General features: G+C 53.3%; 1 protein-coding gene across 2 annotated transcripts in view; it reads left to right on the top strand.

The window, feature by feature from the left end:
• Window positions 1–6595: 6595 nt before the first annotated feature.
• Window positions 6596–18443, top strand: part of ITPK1 (inositol-tetrakisphosphate 1-kinase) — a 180000-nt gene continuing 168152 nt past the window's right edge. Inside the window, exons 1-2 of one of the 2 annotated variants that reach the window (XM_054666235.2) lie at window positions 6596–7728; window positions 8181–8417. In XM_054666235.2, the coding sequence (XP_054522210.1) occupies window positions 7303–7728; window positions 8181–8417 (663 nt within the window). In that variant the 5' untranslated portion in view covers window positions 6596–7302. The remainder of the gene's footprint in view (window positions 7729–8180; window positions 8418–18443) is intronic. The other variant, XM_016926632.3, reaches the window with a different exon arrangement.

Raw genomic sequence — 18443 nt, 5'->3', positions numbered from 1 at the left:
GAAACCCTGTCTCTACTAAACACACAAAATTAGCCGGGCATGGTGGCGCACGCCTGTAATTCCAGTTACTCAGGAGGCTGAGGTAGGTTCCCTCCCCCCATCCCTCTTCCTTTCTCTCTCTCTTTCGTTCTTGACAGGGCTTCACTCTGTTGCCTAGCCTGGTCTTGAACTCCTGGCCTCAAGCTATCCTTCCACCTCAGACTCTCAAATTGTTGGGATTACAGGTGTGAACCACTGCACCCAGCCTTTTCTTTTTAAACATTTTATTAAAATTTGTTTTTCATTTAAACTTTTTAACAATCTTATGAACTAGGTCTGATGATATCACTGCTATTTAATAAATGATAAGACTAAGGTTTGGACAGATTTACTAGCTTGCCACAGTCACACAGTTAATAAATCACAGATAATACACGGTCATGGCCAGGTGCAGTGGCTCATGCCTATAATCCCAGCACTTTGGGAGGCCGAGGCCTCCTGACCTCAGGTGATCTGCCCTCCTCTGCCTTCCAAAGTGCTGGGATTACAAGTGAGCCACTGTGCCCAGCCAAGTTTTTGTATTATTAGTAGAGACAGGTTTCACCATGTTGGCCCCGCTGGTCTCGAACTCCTGACCTCAATTGATCTGCCCACATTGGCCTCCCAAAGTGCTGGGATTACAGGCATGAACCACCACACCCAGCCACTGTGTCTTGCACTAGCAAATTTAACTTCTGTGTCAATCATTGTCCCTCTCCCCTGAGAGGTCTGAGACCACCTAGAGGAACTTACCTAGCCTGCATGGTATTTCCATTGATATTTCCTGAGCACCCTTGCATGCAGAGGGCTCTTAGAGGCAGCTTGACTTCATTTAGAATCCAGAGAGAACCCAGATTCTTAGCATCATCTAGTTTATTTTTATTTTTATTTTTATTTTTATTTTTTTTTAAGACAGGGCCTTGCTCTGTAACCCAGGCTTGGAGTGCAGTATTGCGATCACGGCTCACCACAGCCTCAACCTCCTGGGCTCAAGTGATCCTCTCACCTCAGCCTACTGAGTTGCAGGGGCTACAGGCATGTGCTACCACACCTGGCTAATTAAAAAAAAAATTGGCAGGGCGCAGTGGCTCATGCCTGTAATCCCAGCACTTTGGGAGGCCAAGGCGGGCAGATCACCTGAGGTCAGGAGTTTGAGACCAGCCTGGCCAACACGGTGAAACCCTGTCTCTACTAAAAATACAAAAAATTAGCCGGGTGTGGTGGCGGGTGCCTGTAATCCCAGCTACTTGGGAGGCTGAGGCAGAAGAATCACTTGAACCCGAGAGGCGGAGGTCGCAGTGAGCTGAGATCATGCCATTGCACTCCATCCTGGGTGACAAGACCAAGACTCCATCTCAAAAAAAAAAAAATTTTTTTTTTTGGCCAGGTGCAGTGGCTCATGCCTGTAATCCCCCAGAACTTTGGGAGGCAGAGGTAGGTGGATCACTTGAGGCCAGGAGTTCCAGACCAGCCTAGCCAACATGGTGAAAACTCATCTCTACTAAACATACAAAAATCACCCAGGTGTGGTAGCGCACACCTATAATCCCATGCAACTTGGAAGGCTGAGGCAGGAGAATTGCTTGAACCCGGGAGGCAGAGGTTGCTGTGAGCCAAGTTTGCACCACTGTACTCCAGCCTGGGTGACAGAATGAGACTTCATCTTAAATAAATAAATAAATAAATTTTAATAGAAATGGGTCTTCCTATATTGCCAGTGCTGGTCTTGAGTTCCTGAGCTCAAGTGATCCTCCCACCTCAGCCTCTCAAAGTGCTGGGATTACAGGTGTGAGCCTACTTGTATGCTATGGGATACAGGGCTGAGCAGAAAATAACCCAGCCCCTGCCCTCAAGGGGCTTACAGTCTAGTGGTAGGGACAAATATTAATCAAGCACTCAAGCAGTGTGAAAAGCCAAATGTAATTATCACCACCCCTGGAGTTACAGAGAGCTAGATGGCTGAAACAGCAGGGAAGTGACCCCTGAGCTGAGAACTGGTGAATGGGCTAACAAGCAAAGAGAGGGAAGAACATTCCAGAAAAAGGAATCGCATGTCTAAAGGCCCTAGGGAGCACAGGGACTAAAAGAGGCCAGCATGACAGGCAGAGAGGGATGGGAATAGAGAGGGAGATGAAGCTAGGAGGCCTTGTCCTTGTCAAGGAGTTTTAGCTTTATTCCAAGTACAGTGGGAAGCCGTTGAAGCTGGGAGCGTAGAGGGAAAGGGTAACTATAGCCTGATCAGATCCGATTTAGATAGTTCTGGCTCAGAACAGTCAAGTGGGGAAGAGTTGATGGGTTTCCTGGAAATGAAAGAAACTGACAAGTAGTGAATCAGATAAATACTTGGCTCAAGGTCATGTCCATTCCTGGAATCAGCCCATATTCAAACACTGTTTGATTGGGCAGGGGTGGGGTAGGCAAAAAGGCCCACTCCCTTAGTCAAGGCAGGATGTCTCTGAACGGTGGTCCTAGTCCTTGAGCTCCCTGTGGGATGACCAAGACCTTAAAACAAAGATAAACATGTAGAATGATCGGCCCAGGATTTCAGAGAAGAGTGGGGAGGACCCTGGTTCCACCTGAGCAGCAGGATGATCCTGTTCCACCCAAGGCAGGGGTCCCAGTCCTAGAACCCGCCCCTTCCTTCCTCCTCCTGATCCCCAGAAGAACGGTGAGCTGTGTGTGTGTGTGTGTGTGTGTGTGTGTGTGTGTGTGTGTGTGTACACCTTTGGCTCTAGGATCCTGGTTCTTACTTTATCCCCTTCTCTCTCTGGGCCCGTTTCTTTATTGGAAAAAGAGGAAGTTGAAGTAATCAGTGACTCAACTTTTGGGGTGGTTCACAGACCCTTTGAGAGTTTGTTGAAAGCTATGACCATTATGCACATAATTTCTGGCAGTTGCAGGGGTTCCTGTAGCCCTGGGGTGGGGCTGGGTAGCAGGCTTTACCTGGGGCTCAAGTGAAAAATCCTTGGATGAGACATTAACAGGCACCTTTTCTGATGGCCTGCTAAGAACCAAGTCTCATACTCTGTTCTAGTCCTCACCTCAATCCTTTAACTTTTTTTTTTTTTTTTCAGATAAAGTCTCACTCTTGTCCGCCAGGCTGGAGTGTAATGGCATGACCTTGACTCACTGCAACCTCCGCCTCCTGGGTTCAAGCAAGTCTCCTGCCTCAGCCTCCCTAGTAGCTGGGAGTACAGGTGCCGGCCACCAAGCCCGGCTAATTTTTGTAGTTTTAGTAGAGACGGGGGTTTCACCATGTTGGCCAGGCTGGTCTCGAACTCCTGATCTCAGGTGATCCACCTGCCTTGGCCTCCCAAAGTGCTGGGATTATAGGTGTCAGCCACTGCGCCCGGCCATCACAGTCCTTTAATCATTACTTTTCCCACTTGGAGCTCGGAGATAGCACTTAAGCGACTTGCCCAAGCTGAGAAGAGCTGAAGCAGGACCCCCAAGCCAGGTCTTTGTGAAGCTAAAGACTGTTCTCCCTGTTCCAAAGGGAGACATCACTACTCTTACCCTTTCCCCATTCCGCCACCGCCCCCATAATACCACACATTTTAGACCTCATAGCCCCCTCCTTTTTGTATTTTTTTAACCCCAAAGAAGGCAAACGAGGGTTGCAGGTTTATTTATTTATTTATTTGAGATGTGGTCTCATAGTATTGCCCAGGATGGCCTGAAACTCCTGGGCTCAAGAAATCCTCCTGCTGCAGCCTCCTGAGTAGCTGGGACTACAGGTGTGCCGCCATTCCCAGCCCTTTAAATTTTTATTTATTAGACATGAGGTCTCGCTATGTTGCCCAGGCTGGAGTGTGGAGGCTATTCATAGGTATGATAATTGTGCACTACAGCCTCGAACTCCTGGGCTCAAGTGATCGTCCCATCTCAGCCTCCCAAGTAGTTGGTACTACAGGTGTGCACCACCCCACCTGGCTGTATTTTCAACTCCTGTCATGGAGCAGGGTTTACCTTATGAAGTAAGATAGAGGATCTGAGGCCTCGATAGGCTAAGTGGCCTACAAGGTCACATAGCAAGTGAGTGGTCGAGTTGAGAGCTAGAGACAGAGGACATTTGTGTTCACCTTGGAAGTCCCAGTGAGGACGAGCCTTACCTAGCTCCAACTCAGAAGGCCAGAACGAAGAAGGGTTTGGGGGAGGCTGTAATCAGGGGAAGGATGCAGGGCCCTGGGGTGAGCCCTAAATAAGGGGCTTCCTGTGAGCCTGAGGATGGCCATGCCCTTGTATATACTTTGTCCTCCAGGCAAGTTCTCTGCTGGACCTTTAAATCTTCTCAACAGCTCTGGGTGGGGCATTTATCCCCACTTTACAGATGAAGATACCAAAAGAACTTCATCCAGGCCAGGCATGGTGGCTCATGCCTGTAATCCCAGCACTTTGGGAGGTCGAGGCAGGCAGATCACTTGAGGTCAGGAGTTTGAGACCAGCCTGGTTAACACGGTGAAACCCCATCTCTACTAAAAATACAAAAAATTAGCCGGGCGTGGTGGCAGGCGCCTGTAGTCCCAGCTACTCAGGAGGCTGAGGCAGGAGAATGGCATGAACCCGGGAGGTGGAGCTTGCAGTGAGCCGAGATTGTGCCACTGCACTCCAGTCTGGGCAACAAAGCAAGACTCCGTCTCAAAAAAAAAAGAAAAAATACAAAAATTAGCTGGGCGTGGTGACACGTGCCAATAGTCCCAGCTACCGGGAGGTCAAGGCAGGAGAATCGCTTGAACCCGGGAGGCGCACTGGACTCCAGCCTGGATGACACAGCAAGACTCCATTTCAAAAAATAAAATAAAATAAAATAATAAAATAAGATAAAATAAAATAATATTAAGAAAAAAAAAAGAACTTCATCCAGCTCCTGTTCAGAAGTGACCACACACACACTGTCTTCAGCATCCCTCCCAAGTTCCCCTTGTCCATTTCTCAGGCCTCATCTTCCTGCCCATCTCCATCTTACCGTGCCCTTATTTACAGAGTTCTTCCCTTTTCACCCTCTGAAACTTCGCACCTGTTTTCCCCTTTGCCTGGAATGTTGCCTCCTTCCCCCACTGAACTCCTTCCTACTCATCCTTCAAGATCCTATGCCACAGTCTCCTCAGTCATGCAGCAAAATGGGACAGATTGCCATCTTCCTTCCCATTTCCCTCTCAGCTCTCACCCCACGTTCCCTTTTTTCTTTCTTTTTTTTTGTTTTTGAGATGGAGTTTTGCCCTTGCTGCCCAGGCTGGAGTGCAATGGCGCGACCTCGGCTGACCGCAACCTCTGCCTCTCTGGTTCAAGCGATTCTCCTGCCTCAGCCTCCCAAGTAGCTGGGATTACAGGCATGCGCCACCATGCCCACCTAATTTTGTATTTTTAGTAGAGATGGGGTTTCTCCATGTTGGTCAGGCTGGCCTCGAACTCCTGATCTCAGGTGATCCGCCTGCCTCGGCCTCCCAGCGCCCAGCCCCATCCCGTGTTTCTAATCAATGGCTTGTGTCCATTTTCCTCTGCCACACACTGGGCTCTCATGTGTTTGCCAAAGGAGTGAGGGAATTCCAGGAACCCTCCTGAACCACCCAGCCTCAACTGGTCTTTCAGTTCCTAAGAACAGCAGGACATTTAAAGTCAATGCCTGTAATCCCTACTGCTGACTTCAAGTATCAAGTTTATAGTTGCTGCCCCCATCCCCTTCGTTTTTACTCCCTTAGCCGCCTTTTTTTTTTTTTTTTTGAGACGGAGTCTCACTCTGTTGCCCAGGCTAGAGTGCAGTGGCGGAATCTCAGCTCACTGCCAGCTCTGCCTCCCAGGTTCACACCATTCTCCTGCCTCAGCCTCCCAGGTAGCTGGGACTACAGGCGACCGCCACCACGCCTGGCTAATTTTTTGTATTTTTAGTAGAGACGGGGTTTCACCGTGTTAGCCAGGATGATCTCAATCTCCTGACCTCGTGATGTGCCCACCTCGGCCTCCCAAAGTGCTGGGATTACAGGCATGAGCCACCATGCGCAGCCTCCGTTAGCCTTCTTTTATCCATCTTGTGCCTCGGCCCTAGGGGTCCTTGCTATCATCTTCCCTTTATCCAGCTTTCCGTGTCCCCCCAGGAGCCAGGCATTCTAAGCCACAGAGCTGACCCTGGAACCTGTCACCACTTACCTTCTAGGCTCCCATGGCCTACGAAACTCGCAGTACCCTTGCCTAAGGCATGCAGTGCCCGTCCCTAGCTGGCCCCCTGGAGGAGTCCTGTTTCCCACCCATCGCCTTTTCCACTCTCCACCCATCCGTTTTCTCTACCTTGTTAAAGAAAAAAACTAATCAGATTCTCGTTAAAGATGGCAGGGAAGCCAGGCGGGGTGGCTCACGCCTGCAATCCCAGCACTTTGGGAGGCCCAGGTGGGAGGACAGCTTGAGGCCAGGAGTTCGAGACCTGCCTGGGCAACACAGTGTAGTCCCAGCTGCTCCGGAGGCTGAGGTGGGAGGATCAGTTTAGCAGGGGTGTTCGAGGCTGCAGTGAGCTATGACTGCACCATTGCACTCCAGCCTGGGCAGCATAGAGAGATCCTTGTCTTTTTTTTTTTTTTTTGAGACGGAGTTTCTTAATGTAGGCCGGCCAGGGTGATCACATACCAAGCGTGGAGATATTCTTGACAGCAGGATTCTGGCTAAAACTGGACTAAGAAGGCCAAGGACAGAGCCCAAGGTCGGGGCCTGGTCAGAAAGAGGTCTCGGAGGAGCCTGACTCAAGTGTGATCAAGGGAAGTCTTTGTCACCCGCTGGCAACTTGGCTCTTTCTTGTCTCCCAGCCTCAATTCAAGCTCATCCCCCTTCCCTGCTCCATCAAAATCTCCTTGATTTCCAAGGCCAGCTTCAGTGTCTCCTCTCAAACTTTCCTGAGACTTCCCTCCACGGGAATCCATTTTTCCTGCCTGGGCCTGGGGAGAGAAGTCCATTTCTACTTCCCAAACCCAGAGACCATTGAGGCAGGAAAGCTCCCTGGCTGCCCCATAGGGCAGGGCAGGGTAGGCGGGGTTTAGTGACTCCCCGGCGCCGACGCTGACCCGTACCCCTGAGGAAGGGGTCTCCGGGGACGGCCGCTGTTGTCGCTGTCGCCTCCAGTCCCCGCCCCTTCCCCCCTCAGTGAAGGGGACCTAGAGTGAGAACTGGTGGTCACGTCCTACGCCTAGGAGGACCCCTGGGTGTTCACCCACCCCCCCGGGGGCCCTATCCTGGGCCAGGGTCCGCTTCCTCGAGGGAAGGGGCGAATTCCTGGAAGGTCTCCGTCCGGGCGCAGTTGCAATGGATCGCCTTGGGGGTGCTGAACCCTGCTGGGGGTACAGAGACGTTTCCGAAACTCAGCGGCTCGGTCGCCCCCAAAGGCCAGGCGGAACACACGCCCACACCGCGGCTCCCTTCCCGAAGTACGACCGCCGGGCCACGGCCGCCCCCAGGCAGCCCCGCGCCCCGCACCCCACAACCGGGGACACAAACAGGCGCCGGGTAGCCGCGAGGGCCGGCGCGGCGCCTTTAAGAGGCGGCGGGCGGCGCTGCCCCCTGGCGGCCGCCCCGCCGCTTCCTCGCCGCCGCGGGCTCAAGCGGGGCGGCCGGGCCAGCGCGGGGCGGCGGCGGGCAGGGGCGGCGAGTGCGCGGGCGCTCGCCGCCGCCCTTCTCGGCGGGCAGCGCGCGGGGACCAGGCCGAGGAGGAAGTGGAGGCGGCGGCGGCGGGTGAGGACCTCTGGCCGGGCCGGGTGGCCGCGTGCGCCCCGCCGGGGTCCAAGCGTGCCCAGGGGTTACGGCCCGGCTGGGAACATCAGAGGGCGAGGACCCGGGCGGGAGGAGGAGGGAGGAAGGGCTCGGAGGCCGCGCTTCTGCCGCCGCCTGAGGGCGTGTGGCTCGGGCCCGCGCGGCGGGAGGGCGGGGGCGGTGTCTGCGGAGGCCCGGCTTCCCCTCCTGCGGGCCCTGGCCCCAGCTCCGACTCAGACTCAGGCTCAGCCGTGCCCCAGCCTCAGCCGGCAGGCCGGGCGGCGCGGCGCTCGCGAGCCGGTGGGCGGGCGGGCGAGCCCGCGGTCGGCGGGGGCGTGGGCGGTGGCAGCTTGGCCCAGCCAGTGGCCTTCCGCGCCGAGCGCCGCTCCCTCCTCCCGGCCGCCCGCCGCGCCCCGCCCCGCCCCGCGCGGCAGGACTGCGCGCCCCAGCTCCGATCCCCGTTCCGCGTCCCCGCCGCCGGGAGGAGGTGCCCACTCGCTCGCGGCGCGCGCCGGCCGCCAGACTCGGCCTGTGGGCGATTTCCTCCGGACCCAGGCTCCCCGCCCGAGGAGGAAGATGCAGACCTTTCTGAAAGGGAAGAGAGTTGGCTACTGGCTGAGCGAGAAGAAAATCAAGAAGCTGAATTTCCAGGCCTTCGCCGAGCTGTGCAGGTAAGGAGGGACGCGGCGCCGGCGCCCGGGGACCCCCGGCCCGAGCCCGGTGACCCCCGGCCCGAGCCCGGTGCAGCCTCATTAGTTGTTTTGGGAGATCGGAGCCAAACGGGAAGAAGCGGCGCGCGGGGAGACTGAGTCCGAGCAGCCAGGTGGCGGTGGCGGCCGCCGGCCGCGTTCCAGGGAAGCGGTGGCCGGTGCGGGCGAGGTGGCACGGACCGGGGCGTTCAGGTGCACTGTGACCCGGCTGGGGAGGCCCCCAGCAGCCCAGGGCGCGGTGGGAGTGCTACTGAGGGTTGCGGAGGGACCTGGAAAATCGGGGCATCCACGCTGTGGGGTAAGGGCTTGAGGGTACTTTTGGACCGGAGTGTTTTTCTTCCTTCGTCCCCTTCCCTTTCGTGAAGAAAGGGCACCCACGTTTGTGGACCACCTACTATGTGCCCCGCGTGTGCTCGGCTCTTGAGGCTGTCATTGCATATCATGAGGTTAAGCCCAGTTGAAGCGAGTAGCAATTCTTGGCATGTATGTGGTGATTTGCTGTCTCATTAGAGCCTCGCAGCAGCCCTGCAAATTGGCCAGGGTGGTGATTCTGGGCCACCTGTCTGAGAACGGGGACCGATCGGCAGAGGAGCGGGGTACCTCGCTTGGGGTCCCGCAGCTAGGGAGTGGCTGGTGCGTAGAAAGTGCTGGGTAAATGCCCGTGGTGTGGAGTGGCCTTCTGCCATCTGGGCTGTGTGCCCCTGCTCCCACCATGCTGGTGCTCCTTGGCGGAGTCTCCGGTGTTTAACAGATCACGTTCTTAATAAATTACAGAACTACTGAGTCTTGGGTCAGGTAGGCCTTCCCTTGCTCCACAACTGTAGCTTTGCCTCTGAGAAGCAGTTAAGCCCTTTTCTCAATGCAAGCCTAAGAGAATCTAGCTCTGAAAGCCTTTTGCAAACTCCAGGTGGAAACCTTTTGTGATGCAGCTTGTTAGACTGATTTTTGAAAATGGGCTCTACTTGCATTTTTGTCCCTGTGGGGGCCCCACACATCTTGGAGAATTGAACAGTTGGGTTTCCGTAACCCCTGGTGCTCCTGGGGGCCCGTGGCTGGTCTGAGCTGGCATGCGCAGGTGAGCCTGGCAGCACCTCTGTGTGCCTGATGCCTGTCCCAAGGGCCTGCTGCTCCTTTGCCCCGTGCAAGCCCCGCAGGCGCTCTTCCTGCAGCCAGAGGGGCACAGCTTGTACAGGATAGTGCCTGGTTCTTTATCCCTTGGTCTGGGGATGGGGTTGGCTGCCTTCTCCCAGGCCGGTTTCCCTAGAAGACAGGCTCTTCATGATCAATAGAGCATGCAGAGTGGCCCCAGCAATTCATGAAGAAATCAGGAGGAGCTCGAAGCCAGAGCTTTGAAAATGGGTCTTAGGACCCTTGGAACATTACAAAACGGTACTTGAACGTTGTACCGCGGATACACTCACTTGTGGGAAGGGCATTCTAAGACACTGAAGAAATTTGGAGCAGCCGCTTTGGCATGTTCTCGAAGTCCAGTTCTGATGTGAGGCACCGGAGCTCCCCCTGCAGTCATATGAGACTTGGGAAATCCCAGCGAATACCTCGCACCCTTTGTACTGCTGTCTGTATTTATGTCATCTTGTGTCTGCAACTCAAGCTTGAGGCTTGTCATTGGGTTGGCTTGTTTTGCTTGGTAATTAGGAGGCTCTCACAAAATATTCTTCGCCGAGACTCACAACTAGGTCCTCGTGCTGGACCTGCAGATTGGCTTGACCTTGTAGACATTCTTCCTTTAAAGGGGTGGGAGGTTCAGAGCAAGCTATGCTATCAACGTTCTGGGGAGTAGAGCATTACTTTCTCTGAAAGAGTTGTTGTCTTCAAAGTCTAGTTGCCTTCCTTTGGCCAAAATATTGGCTTCAAAGAAGGCAGAAGGCATCAGGGCCATTCTAGAACCCGAGGAAGCCCACTTTGTGTTTTCACTAGGGAAGCTTTAGATATTTTATCACTTAAGCCTAAGAAGGAAAACACCAAAAAGAGTTTTTCCGTTTCTTATTTATTACTTTCAGGGCAGTGCCCCCTGGTGGCCACATTTCTATACTGGCTGCAAAATGCTGCAACTGTTGAGCCAGTGACCAGGGAGCCCCGTGAGGTTGTTTTGTTTGGTGTGAGGGCCAATGAGACTTTAGTGGCTGAGACACAGTGCAAAGGACATTATCATGTTTACCACATTCAGAATCTGGGGGCGCAGGGCTTCTGTACTGACGACGGGTGATGAATTGTCTATGAACTCTCTAATGAAAAAGTCTAAAGGTATTTGAAAATGGCCCTGCTTTGGGCCGGGTGCCGTGTCTTCTGTCTGTAATCCCAGCACTTTGGGAATCCAAGGTGGGAGGGTCACGAGGTCAGGAGATCGAGACCATCCTGGCTAACATGGTGAAACCCCATCTCTACTAAAAATACAAAAATTAGCCGGGCATGATGGCAGGTGCCTGTAGTCCCAGCTACTCAGGAGGCTGAGGCAGGAGAATCACTTGAACCCGGGAGGCAGAGGTTGCAGTAAGTCGAGATGGTGCCACTGCACTCTAGCTTGGGCGACAGAGCGAGACTCCATGTCAGAAAAAAAAAAAAAAAAAATGGCCCTGCTCTTAATGTTTTGGCAAAGAATGACCCGAATGGTCTGGCCCGGGGTGGGTTGTTTAGCTGAATGTCCGGCCTTGTAAAAATCTGATCTCGGAGCAGGAAGAGATGTTGGCCATCATCTCATCTAGCCCCTTTGTCTTACAGATGGGGAAACCCATCAAGAGAGGGGGCAGGTTCCGGACTCTTGGTCTTTTCCTTTAACTTCTAGAATGGGTCCAACCTGGCTACCTTGAGATTGCCTTTCTGATTGGGCATCTCCGACAATAAGGCAGTCCCCCTCATTATCTTTCCAGGGGTCTGGTGGCTGCTATTTAGCCCCCAGGACATATTCCTTGCAAAGCTGAGCCCCTCTGCAAGTGTAATCCTTGTCTTGGGGGGAGGGTTTGGGGGGTAGTGCACGTTGATGGCAACAGTGGGTGGTTAGAGCCACTTCATGGGCCATGAAGTGCCCCACCTGCCGTAGGTAGGGACAGGCGCCAGCCTTTTCAGATGTGCACTCTGATAGGATGGGGCTCTGCTAGCCAGCAGATGGGCCTTTGAATCCACTTGTTTGTCAGTGGTACTGTTTGTTCCTGTTGCCATCCTGTTTCTTCCTCTTTCTCTGGGGACACGGCTCTGGTTGTGTTCTCTTGTACCCCTCCCACCTGCCTTCCCTAGCCTGGGAGCGACCTTGTAGGTCTCCCACACCACCCCCTCTTTGTGGCTTTTTTTTTTTTTTTTTTTTTGAGGTGGAGTCTCGCTTTGTCGCCCAGTCTGGAGTGCAGTGGCGCAATCTCGGCTCACTGCAACCTCCGCCTCCCAGGTTCAAGCTATTCTCCTGCCTTAGCCTCCTGAGTAGCTGGGATTACAGGTGCGCACCACCACGCCTGGCTAATTTTTGTATTTTTAGTGGAGATGGAGTTTTACCATGTTGTCCAGGCTGGTCTCGAACTCCTGACCTCAGGTGATCCGCCTGCCTTGCCCTCCCAGAGTGCTGGGATTACAGGCATTCCCGGCCTTTGTGGCTTTTTCTAGATGCTCAGAAGGGGCTTCAGAGGGGGAGTGAAGAAATTAAAGCTGTTAGTTGGAAATACTGGGTGATATTAATTTAATTTTAAATTTTGTAGTTCTGTACAGTGCCTCACTGGGGAATACTGGCTGGCCCCAGTTTCCTCAGCTCATGTTTTCTGTGCCTCCTCCTCTCCTCCTCTCTGTTCCATTCTTTCTGTGGCTGAACCTACGTTGCAGGAGGTGGGGGCGGAAGAGGCACATGACTTGGTGAAGCTTTCCATATAAAATTTGGGTGAACCTTATCTGTCTTTACTGTAATAATTGCTGATTTTTAATGAAGTGCTTCCAGGGACCTCATCTCATTTAATCCTTCCAGCAGCCCAGGGATGGAGGGATGAGGGATGGACGGATGAGGGATGGAGGGATGAGGGATGGAGGGATGAGGGATGAGGGATGAGGACATCCCTCGTTGGGATGGAGGGATGAGGAAACAGAGGCTCCGGGAGTCTACAGAACCTGCACAGCCAGTTAGAGGGCTTTCTTGAGTCCACTCCTGAGGCCTTTGCGCTGAGAATGTGGCTTCCCTTGTTTATTTGCCCAGGTTAGGCTGGGACTTCCAGGAGGCTACAGAAGCACAAGAATGTCTGTGAGTTTCTCATCCTCCAGAGACTTGGAGGCCAGCTGGGCTGACTCGGCTTGCAAGAAACATGTTTCTGGAGCAGTCTCAGACCTTGGTATCCCACCAGGGACCCTTTTGTCCCAATACCTTAGAAGGGACTGAGGAGTTCATTAATGTTCACGTTTATGAGCACCCTTGGTGGGTAGCCCAGGCCTGCGTCTGCTCTCATGGGTCTGGGAGTTTGGTGTCAACAGTAAACTGGCTTGGGAGGCATGCCAGTGAGAGTGTAGCATGCCACTGGGCCTGTCCCTTCCCCTTGGGCCCTACATTTGTTCCTTTAAAATAGGGCCATCTCCAAGGTCCTTTTCTGCAGGGATGGCTTAGCATTCTGGTCTGGAATTCTTTCGGGAGATTCTCTGGGGGGAGGAAGGAGGATCTTTTCCAGGATTAAGTGATGCTGATCTGTGGGTGGGTATTTTTTTAATTTGTTTTAATGTCTGGATTTGCCACCATTTCGGGGGTGCAGAGGTGGGAGGAGGTGCTGACTTAGGTTTTCTTTGCAGCAGTGCACAGGGAGTATTCATAACCCAGCCTTGCAAATGAACACTTTCTACCAGCCTCCTGGGGAGCAAACAGAACTTCACATGGGAGGAAGCGTCCGTGTGCACATGGATTGTCTATTGAAGGGACTGCCTCAGTTTCAGGCCTGGCTCCACGACTGACTGCCTATGTGCCCCGTGACCCTCGACACATTCCCTACCCCTCTGTGCCTCACTTTCCTCATCTGTGAGGGTAATAATTTAGCTTAGGGTTGCGAGCATCAAATGAGGGAATTTGCTAAAGGGTCCAGGATAGTGCCTGGAATTCTGTCAGTGGCGGCGGCCGCTGCTGTCGTCGTCCCTGTGGAGTGAGTGAGTGGGTCTCTGCCCATGGATGCCTCTCTATTCAGGGACCTTTGGCCTTTGTAGATTTAGTGTTCTTGGTTTTGGCAGTTTGCAAGTCACCCTGAAGGCCATGATGGCTGAACTGATCATCTTGCAGGGATGTGGGTTTGAGGATTTGAAACTGTTCAGTGGGCATAGCTAAGGAGGGGGCCCAGGCTTGCCTGGTGGCCTTTCAGCATCACAGCGGGGTTCTGTTCTCCTTCAGCACATGGCCCATCTGAATATTACAGCCCCCCAGGAGGCGGAGGTGCTGTCCCCACCTACTTTATGGATGGGGAAGCCGAGAAATTTATGTTAAGATGCTACTTGTATTTTTTTAAGTTTGGAGATTGAGAAGAGTTTGTTCTGGATTTCCTGAAAATGCCAAGTCTCCACTGGTAATCTTGCTACTATTACTAGCTAACATTTATTGTTTTCTGTATCTTTTTGAATATTTAAGACATGCACATATTAAAAAAAATTCAGAAGACTCAACGTATACAATGAAACGTCAGCCCTGTTCGCTTCTCATTGCTGAGTTCCAGTTCCCTGGGGCAGTCTGTCTCTATAGGTGTTTATGCACACGCAGGGGCGCGTGCATGTGTAGGTCTCTCCATATGTATTACTGTTGTGCTCTTGCACATTGCATGGGACTGTGTGTCTTGGAGAAACTCCACATCGCTGCTTCATTTGGAGAGTTTTGTATCATTGCCTCTTTTTTTTTAAACAGCTGTGTGGTCCAGTTCTTAAAAGGATGGAACATGTTTCTTCCGCTGGTGTTGGTTTCTGCTGGTATGGGCAGCATGACAATACCCCGTCCCCTTGCCTGGGTGTACATTGCTAGATGAGGAGGGCTGGGTCAGAGGGCACAGGCATTTTACTTTTTCATACTTTTTGTGTGTATGTGTGAGACAGAGTCTCCCTCTGTCGCCTAGACTGGAGTGCAGTGGCACGATCTTGGCTTACCGCAACCTCCGCCTCCTGGGTTCAAGTGATTCTCCTGTCTTAGCCTCCCGAGTAGCTGGAACTACAGTCATGCACCACCACACCTGGCTAATTTTTCTATTTTTAGTAGAGACTGGGTTTCGCCATCTTGGCCAGGTTGGTTTCGAACTCCTGGCCTCAATTGATCTGCCTCCCAAAGTGCTGGGATTACAGGTGTGAGCCACTACGCCCAGCTTTTTCTTACATGTTCTGAAACTGCTCACAAAAATTTCACTATGTCAGTCCCAATGACAGTGAATGGGAGAGCCTGTGCTGCACACCCTCCTGCGCTCAGGGCCGGGACAAATCTGTGGGTGAGATGGTCCTCTGGATTCATATTTCACCTAGTGAGATAGTGAGATTGAGGAGTTTAGGTTGCTGGGGGCTGACTGCAGGCACCTGGAAGAGCTGGGTGCACCTGCATGGCAGGATGGGCGTCAATGTTTCTAACCACTGGGCCATCCTGCCTTTACCGGTTATTTCTCCCACATGGTTTAGCAGGTTTGGGACATTCAGTAAATACTTAGTCAAGTGCCCATGAGCACAGTTCCTGAACAGTTGGATGTAAATAGGGTTTCAGTTCCCACTCATTTTGAATTCAGCTGGAAAGCTACATTTGAGAGAATACTATGGCACTTCCCTTTTAAAAAGTAGCATTCATTTTAGGAAGCAAAGCATTCAAGAGCTGTGTACCTCCTTCTTTCCCTCGCAAAGTCACTGTCTTAAACACCTTCCCCATCCTGCATGAATTGGGCCCAGCCCAGCCTCTCCCACTCTGGTGGCCCTTGGGGAGCCGGCCCGGGTGTGTATGGCCTTGCTCTGGAGAGGGTGTGGAACTCCCGAGAACTGGCCCATGGTCACACAGTGGAAATGTGGGAGGGGAACTTGCCTCACTCCAAGCCGAGTGCTCCCCACTCACCACTGGCCAAAGCCTCCTTGTGAACGGGCCTTTCCTCCCGGCTGCGGCCCATGGCGTGTATTAGAGTGGCTAGGCCATACCTGTGGGGCCGTTTGAGTCTTTCTGGGGCTTCATCTTGCTGCTCTGAGCCTGCTCAGAAAGCAGCTGCCCTTGTGGCCTGCATCTCCCCAGCAGAGCCTCATGGGCTGGTTTCTGTAGGCCCATCCTCTGGATGGCCCCTGGGAGTGCTCCCACAGCCATTTTTAGGGTTCGGTGGGGTGGATCTGAGATTCATGTCAGAGATCCCGTGGAGCCAGGGAGCGTCAAGAATCACTCTCACAAGGGAGCTCCAGACTCCAGACCCCGCTCCGCATCCCCCCACCCCTCCAGGCCCTTGAGTGCTGGGTGCCCCACCCTGTTAATTGCTCATGATGTTCCAGGGCACACCTGTGGCAGAGGCCACCTGCAGACTCAGCTGCCCCAGAGGGTTAATCGGGACCCACAGGCCAAAGGCCCTCCCAGACAGCTTCAGGGAGATGTCTTCGTTCCAAACCTCTCTCGCCGTCAGAATCTTCACTGATACTTAGGCCCCCACCACTGGGCCTGTTCTTTCTCTCTGACTTGCTCATTGTCCTGCTTATTTTAAGTCTGTCTTGTTTTTAAGTAGTTGGTTCTATGAAGGTAGAGATTTTGGCAGCTTTATTTACTGCTGAAACCCCAGTGCCTATACCAGTGCACATAGGAGCTCAAAAAAGAAGTTGTTAGTGGCTGGGTGTGATGGCTTACACCTGTAATCCCAGCACTTTGGGAGGCTGAGGCGGGCAGATTGCTTGAGGTCAGGAGTTCAAGACCAGCCTGGGCAACATGGTGAATACCTATCTCTACTAAAAATACAAAAATTAGCAGGGCATGGTGGCAGGTGCTTGTTATCCCAGCTACTTGGGAGGCTGAGGCAGGAGAATTGCTTGAGCTCGGGAGGTGGAGATTGCAGTGAGCCAAGATTGCACCGTTGCACTCCAGCCTGGGTGACAGAGCTGGACTCTGTCTCAAAAAAAAAAAAAAAAGTATGTTAGTGGATCAATAACTGCCTGGTGGTTTTTGGAAGCCTTTTTCATGTCCCTATGGCTCAGCCAAAGCCACCTGTGACTCTGGAATGCTCTGGGCCAGGAAGGAAACCCCAGGGGTGGGGGAGATGGGGAGAGAGTTAGGTGGTAAGTCCCAGGTTCCGGAGGGGCTTGTGGGCAAGTCCTGAGCATCTGCCCTGGCCAGGCCTGCGCTGGGTGCTGGTCCTTGCCGGCATGTACACCTGCGGGAGGTGAAGGCAAACCAGCTCTCAGATGCACTGGAAATGCTGCAAGGTGTGACTAGAGCCAGGAAACCTGCAAACAGGAGAGAACTATGGCGCAGTGGCTGTAGCCACTTTAGCACTCTGTGGTCAGAGAAGGCCTCTCTAAGGAGGCGACATTCAGCAAGAGGGGCCTAGAGCTCTCTCCAGGAGCTAAAGGACCCACAGGGTGGACGGTGTCCACTTTGTAGAGGCCACACACCCTGGCCTCTACCATAAGCCTTATAAGCCTCTGCCATAAGCCCTGGGTTCCATGTGGATTGGAGGGCAGGCAGCTCTGGGCAGAACTGAGGCCGGTTTCCACCTTAGACAGGGTGGTTCAAGGAGGTGTCGGGGTGTCCTTCTAGAGCCTTGTTTCCTGACAGTGTGACCTTCCTCCCATCCGAGGGAGGCTGCAGTTATGCCCTCGGGGCCAGGGATAGGAAGACAAAATGCTCCCCGTGGGTCTGGTTCAGTCCAGCCTTTGTGTTCTGGAAATGAGCCGCTCTGGGCTGTGGGGTGGTGGGGTGGATGGGGTGATGGTGGGTCAGCTGACCTTTCTCAAGGATCAGGTTAGGTCTCAGGTGCCCAAGGGAACAGAGGGAAGCTGCGCCTGACCTGTGTGCTCTTTGGCAGTCATCGATCTTCCTCCAAGTTACTTGTTTGCCAAACTTGCCCAACAAAAGAGGCACCAGGGGATGGGCGCGGTGGCTCACGCCTATAATCCCAGCACTTTGAGAGGCTGAGGCGGGCAGATCACCTGAGGTCAGGAGTTCAAGACCAGCTTGGCCAACATGGTGAAACCCAGTCTCTACTAAAAATACAAAAAATCAGCTGGGTGTGGTGACTGGCACCTGTAATCCCAGCTGCTCGGGAGGCTGAGGCAGGAGAAACGCTTGAACCCGGGAGGTGGATGTTGCAGTGAGCCGAGATCGCGCCACTGTACTCCAGCCTGGGTGACATGAGCAAAACTCTGTCTCAAAAAAAAAAAAAAAAAAAACCCCACAAAAATTAGCTGGGCGTGGTGGTGGGTACCTGTAATCCCAGCTACTACTCGGCAGGCTGAGGTGGGAGAATCGCTTGAACTCAGGAGGCGGAGGTTGTGGTGAGCCGAGATTGCGTCACTGCAGTCCAGCCTGGTGACAGAGCAATTCTCCGTCTCCAAAAAAAAAAAAAAAAAAGCTCCAGGGGCACTGGGGAGAAGGGAGAAGTACACATCCTGAAGTCTCCCTTCCCTGTGAGATGAAGATTCTCCTGGGAAGGGGGCTGGGGAGCTCCTTGTGAAGTACCCTGATGATTTTTATGGGAAACTACTCACTGTCATTTCATGAAGTGCCTCACAAGACCTTACCCCAAAACTGCCAGGCGTGGGGAAGCACCGAGTTAGCCAAGGCTGAAGCAGTGTGTTTCAGACTTCTCAGGGGCAGGTCCTCTCCAGGAGGTGTGCTGGAGCCAGAGGTTCCCAGGCTGGCTCCTGGGTCTCTGTACCCTGAGCTCACTGTGGGAATCTCCAGTCTGGCACCGTTCACCTGAGGCCTCACTGGAGCCCCCTCATGCAGGAGGGAGACATGGCAGGGGCACCAGGTCATCAGCCCAGCCCAGTTCTACCTGCTGTTGCTACCTTTTGCCAAATTCCTTCTCAAAAGAAGCCTTT

The sequence above is a fragment of the Pan troglodytes genome, chromosome 15 (genome assembly GCF_028858775.2).
Source record: "Pan troglodytes isolate AG18354 chromosome 15, NHGRI_mPanTro3-v2.0_pri, whole genome shotgun sequence".
NCBI lineage: Eukaryota > Metazoa > Chordata > Mammalia > Primates > Hominidae > Pan > Pan troglodytes.
The sequence above is the reverse complement of the archived record's forward strand: the minus strand, read 5'-3'. Positions and strand labels throughout refer to the sequence as shown.